Genomic DNA, 5,953 nt, shown 5'->3' with positions numbered 1-5,953 from the left:
TATGGTCTTAGTTATTTTTTCTTATGTATCAGCTTAGTTGCGGAATGTGCTACCTGATTTTATCCGTACCACCGAGTTTACTGGTTTGAAAAGAGAATTCCAGGGCCGCATTTTGTACAGCGGGTTTTTCTCCATTAAACAATATGTCTTTAAATATTATGTATTTAGTATGTATCTGTATATGCTATGTATTTTAGCTGTAAATGTAATGTCTTGAAGATTTTAGCTCTTGTAGTTATTCTGAAATTCGAGATGAACTAAAGTCTGTGCATGCATGTATGTATGATAACTTTAGCAGGGCGCGTGCGCACACTTTGTAATCTGCGACTTCAGTGCTTACCATATGACAGACAAAATGACTTTTCCCTTGTATATTTAAGCTATCGAGTTCTTATGCTAAATTGGCAAGGGCGGTTTGGAGCTGTGAGTAGGCGTGGGATTTGTATCATATGGTTTAGGAGCCGACATATCTCTCCTTCAATGCCGTACCAGGAGGCAAGGTCGATAGCAGAAAGCAGCGAAGGGCCAACTGCGTCCAAAAGCGATCGCACGTGCCGAAATCCCGGGATGACTCGTTTGGTACTACGCTCCAGCGCCGGTGTCTGGAGGTACTGCGTTTTTCTCTCTTGTCCAAACATTCCGTCAGCGTATGCGTAAATGTTTTGGTTCTCCGATACCTAGCCTACCAGAAAAATTAACATGCTGGTTTTTAACAGGAATTGAATTTCACTTGTCATGATTGCACTGGCATAAACGTAACGTAAGAACCGTGCGTGTCTGGTCTTCTCGAGACAGAGGTGAGAGATGGTTTCATGCAGACTGGGACGCCAAAAATGCTCTATTGTAAACATGGCGGTTCACGAGCAAAGTTGTATCTCTGGCCTTCTGTGGATGAATCCCTGGACCTACCGATACAATTTAGGCAAGCTTTGAAAGCTAAAAACTTCAATCGGTCCGGTATTTTGCTGATAGGACTGGGTGGCCCGACACTTATGAAAAAAACTATGAATTGAGAATCGGGAGTCTTCCCTTGTCATGGAATGGCAGAATTTCCCAGAATTCTTTTTGGGCATGAGCGAGGCAACTTGAGAAGCACGAGACTGGCCCTCATCGAATGGCTGAAGCGCTGCCAGAGGAAAAAAAATTGTAGCAAGATACTCAGGAGAAGACTTGGTGTGTGCTGTTAATGTAGATGTTGGATTTCTGAACAAGTTTTAAAAAGCCAATCCCAACAAATATCAGGTCCTTACCATCTATCCAAAATCAACCAACAATGATCGGCTAACGACAGACTAACGCTTGAATCTTCTGAATTTCTTAAAATCCTTGGCGTGACCATCGATAACAAGTTAGTAAGTAGTAGTGATATGTGCAAGAAAACGAGTCAAAAAATTGATGTCCTGACGAGACTACGCAACCTCATCCCATGTTCTGCAAAGCTGCAGCTATACAAATCTACCATCGTAGCCCATTTAACATACTGTGACACTGTATGGCGTTGTAAAACATCCGATAAGAGGAAATTCGAAAGGATACAGGAACGTGCTCTCAGAGCAGTTTTTAAAGCAAAAACTGAACCTTATAGGGACTTACCAATTAGAGCGGGCCTTCCAAGTCCCTACCAAAGGAGATTACAGAACATTGCTATTTTAATGTTCAAAGTCAAAAACAGCCTAGCTATATGAAAGAAATATTTGACTAAGCCCCCAATTGCCATAACTTTGGAAACAATGATTTTAATATCCCACGTTTTAACACAGTACAAAATCATTCCCTACATTACTTCTGACCCTGCCTTCGGGACAAACGAAGTCACAGTGATTAGAACTAGCAAACAATCAAAGGTTTCACGGACAGTTTAGTATCAAGAAAAAAGATCTATTCCTATTAATAGAGGGTGAGTATAAAACAGTAATATATCTTACTGAGAACTTGTCTTACTTCTTAGCTAGGTTTTAAATTAGAAATTACTTTAAATAGTCATAAACATTCTTTCTTAGTATATTTTACAGTATCTTATACTATATTTTTCTTTTCTTTTTTCTACTATGTCTGTATAATGTATGTATAGTTAAATATACTAAGTATTTCAGTAAATTTTTATAAATTGTCACAATTAGTTTGTTAGTTAATTCCATAGACACTTAAATAAAGTCATTCTTCCATTTAATTTCATTCATTCAGTCTCTTTTCTCTTGATATCCCCTCCTAAGATGCTTGACTTGAATAACTGCGTAGCCACCAGTGTGGTCCTGACCACAGCTATATATGTCAAACCTGTTTTGGATTAAAACCGGCGAAAAGTGCAGGAAAAAAAATTTCCAAACCGTTTTCCACCTATACACGACAAGCGTCGACCGTGAAGAGCATTAAGGCGCCTGCAAACAAGGAAGCATTGTTGCGGAAACATTGTTTCCCGAAATGCTTACTCGGAGCGCAAACGAGGGAACATTTGCTGAGGAAGCAGAATGTTTGTGAACAAATTCAGAAACATTTTTGCTTCAGCAACAAATGTTTCCTAGGGCCGCAAACGGGGAGAAATTTGCTTCCGCAACAATGTTTCCGCAACATTGTTTCCTCGTTTACGGGCACCTTTAGTTTACGATGCATCGCCGTGTAGCCGTGTCAAGCCGCAGGAAGCGCGCGAAAATGAAGCCTCGTTTTGGTTTAGGTTAATTTGGTTTGAGCCTGCGATCCAATCGAAACCAGTAGAGTCCTCGATATGGTTACGTGATACTGGTCAGCGGATAGGTTGTTTTGACAGTTGTCAATGGACCATGACTTTGATGTCCAATATCAAAGATATATACTGTAAACTAGCTTGAGTAGCTGGAGCATGGCCGCCATGTTGGGCACAAGTTTACAATGTACACTTAATGTATGGTCCCGAGGGAAACAGTTAGTTTTGTTTTCCCGAGAGTCCTGATGTTTCCCGAGACGAAGTCGAGGGAAACATCAGGGCTCGTGACCAAGAACCAACCAGGGGCACGTGACCAAGAACCAACCAATCACAGTGCTCGTTTTGTTGAGTGAAAGGCTAGGTATATAACAAGTATTGATGATGATGATGATGATGATAAGTAGTAGTAGTAGTAGCAGCAGCAGCAGCAGCAGCAGCAGCAGCAGCAGCAGTAGTAGTAGTAGTAGTAGTAGTAGTAGTAGTAGTAGTAGTAGTAGTAGTAGTAGTAGTAGTAATAGTAGTAGTAGTAGTAGTAGTAGTAGTAGTAGTAGTAGTAGTAGTAGTAGTAGTAGTAGTAGTAGTAGTAGTAGTAGTAGTAGTAGTAGTAGTAGTAGAAGATATTATTGCCCACGGGCAATACCGCTAGCCATGATCACTATGAGAATAGCAACTCATGGGTTCCTATAGATATATATTTATTTACCTGTTCCTATGCGTATGTGCTCCGCTTCGGAGCTCCGCTACTATTTTAGCATATTCTTCAGACAAAAATAAGCAGTCATTACAATTGTTTACGTTTCCCTCAAGGATTCAGTGACATCAGCAATAGTTTTAAATATAATTAATCAACCAGACGTACTAATGATTGTGGGCACAGGAATATTTACGTGAAACTTCAATTTCCAAGCAACAACCTCAAAAATATCACGTCGGTCTTTTACTTCTTTCCAAACAAGGAGCAGGTTTTGCATAGTCATTTTTGATGACAACACCATCTATTCCACTTACAGAAAATCCTTTCAAAAAGCATATAAAACGTTGCAATTGTGGATTAAAATGATCATGAGTCCACCAAAACTATCTTACTTGAAAATTTGTGAATGAATATATTTACAGTTTTGTTCATGAAAACATTACGAGTTGATTTTTACAAGTTTTTTCAAAAGTTCTGCGTTTAGCCTCTTTTCTAGATTTTTTTGCTTTGTCAGTAGCCTATCCTGCCTTTGGAGTTCTTTAATGTACTCCACTGCCGACCTTAACACGACAATCTTTGCGACTTTTTGTCCTTTTTCAATTGCGGGAATAATTTGCCGCAGTTTGTCGTATTTGAAATTCATTTCGTTTCGCCGTCTTCTCTCGAGTTTGTTCCTAAAGCGAAGTACCTCATCATTATTTTCCAGCAGCTTTTCTTTCCTCTTCCTTTTCCTATTTCGCTCTGAAGAATCAAATTGTCGCTCATAATTTACTGCCTTTTTGACTTCGAAGCAATCAATTTCGTCCAAATCCGCGAATACATCGTCAATTTCTATATCTACCTGTCCACGTCTTTGTATTGTTGCGGACCTTGAAATGCAGGCACGTTCCACTTTTCTTCCTTCTTGTCTTTTAAAATTCTCGGCCGTTTTATAGTCGTTGCGATTTTCTTCGACGGAGGGAAATTCGAACACGGTTGAGGTAATAGAATTTTCAAGACGTTCTAAAGTTGATACTGGCGTAAAATTATCGGGCAAGTAAACTGAGAGATCTTCAGACATTTTTCTTCCAAATGGGCTCAGTATCATCGTTGCTAAAGGACTAACAGGCGCTTCGACGCATCGTGCAGGACTTTTTAGCAAAGGCGAAAATTGAAACGTTGGAGTTCGAAGAGGTTCTGGAGAAGTACACGTCGTTACTTGAAATAGAGGAGTTTTCCCCACTTTAGGCAAGCTTTGAAGCGTATCAGCGTCATTTTCACCCTCTCCGTCTTGGGTACAATTAGCTCCAATTGAGCTATGTAATGTATTTTTTGTACGATTTTCCCGACTCTTTAAAGCACATGACTCGCGGAACGAGGTTCTTGGGTCTTCCTTAAGAAAGCAGTCGCTTTGTGGAACCACTTGTAAATTATTGTCATCATCCCATTCCTGTGCCATTGAGCGCAGCACTTTTTCTTGTAATTGCAAAAACGTGGTTTGGTCGCATCGGCCCAGTTCGTTTCCATGAACACCAACAGAGAAATCTAAAGGCAAAGCGTTCATCATTTCAAAAGAAAACATTGAATCATCGAAAGCCATGGGATTCAATTGTAATCAGTCACTTTTTGGTGCTATCCGCAAAAGATGATTGATTCGATCCGCCAGACAACAAATGAAACTTTCACCTACGCTAATGCCTTTAAAAATATTCTGCTAAATTGTTGTGCTTATATAAAAGTTGAGCAACGAGAATAGTGATTTGCTGAAAACAATAGCGGTTAGTTATGCATGCGTCATATCCCGTTTTAGATGTGTTGTCAGTTATCGGTGCATGATAAAACTACTCTCATCGGTAAATAAATGTTTTGTAATGAATTTTGCACAATAATGTGGGATGCACAGATATCGTGGTTTATTAGTGAGTTTTTCGTAAAACGGTACGGAAAGGTGTCATCTTTTTAGGAATTCTGGCGTTGCAAAAAATGTTGCATACATATGTTTGCTTTCACTAAAGCACCTGTTCAAGTAAACTCGAATGTTCTTAGAATATTCGAGGTACCTGTTACTATGGAAATTTTCTAGAAGCTGGAAGAAGTCTCCTGTGGAAGATAAAATAGATAGGTTTTTAACATGGCCCTTTGTGAATTTTAGGATTTTTAGGCAATTCAAGGATTGCACTTTATCTTTCCATAAATCGAACTATCCAGTAACTTTAATAATTAATGTAAACTAGAGACCAGAAAACCACATCTGAATCTTGGCAACAAGGAATAATAAAATGAAGACTGTTTTAATTATTGGTAAAATTCATCAATAATTCATGATTTAAGTCAACAAAACGCTGCATCTCTCAGATAGAACGCTCGCTATGATTGGCTAGCTTGATGCAACATTACCAAGTTCTTCACAACAGGGTGAGTGGAGTACTAATACTCGTTGCCGTGACTACTGTAAATCCTTCGACATGGTTGACCACAATTTATTATTGCTGAAATTGGATGCCTATGGTGTTAAAGTGCCCCTAACCCCAAAATGATTTTTTCGCTAAAATGAATCTTTGCACCTGTTCGAAACGCATTGCGGCAATTTTTTCCTTTTT

At 39.3% G+C, this 5,953-nt stretch overlaps 1 protein-coding gene across 1 annotated transcript; it reads right to left on the bottom strand.

The window, feature by feature from the left end:
* Positions 1-3,602: 3,602 nt before the first annotated feature.
* On the bottom strand, positions 3,603-5,062 carry LOC137969999 (myc proto-oncogene protein-like). Its single transcript, XM_068816440.1, has one exon. The coding sequence runs from the start codon at positions 4,951-4,953 to the stop codon at positions 3,814-3,816; it is 1,140 nt and encodes a 379-aa protein (XP_068672541.1). The 5' UTR covers positions 4,954-5,062; the 3' UTR covers positions 3,603-3,813.
* Positions 5,063-5,953: the final 891 nt, after the last annotated feature.

This window comes from Montipora foliosa, chromosome 9 (assembly GCF_036669935.1).
Source record: "Montipora foliosa isolate CH-2021 chromosome 9, ASM3666993v2, whole genome shotgun sequence".
NCBI classification, from domain to species: domain Eukaryota; kingdom Metazoa; phylum Cnidaria; class Anthozoa; order Scleractinia; family Acroporidae; genus Montipora; species Montipora foliosa.
Note: the sequence above shows the minus strand (reverse complement) of the source record. Positions and strands in the feature narration are given on the sequence as shown.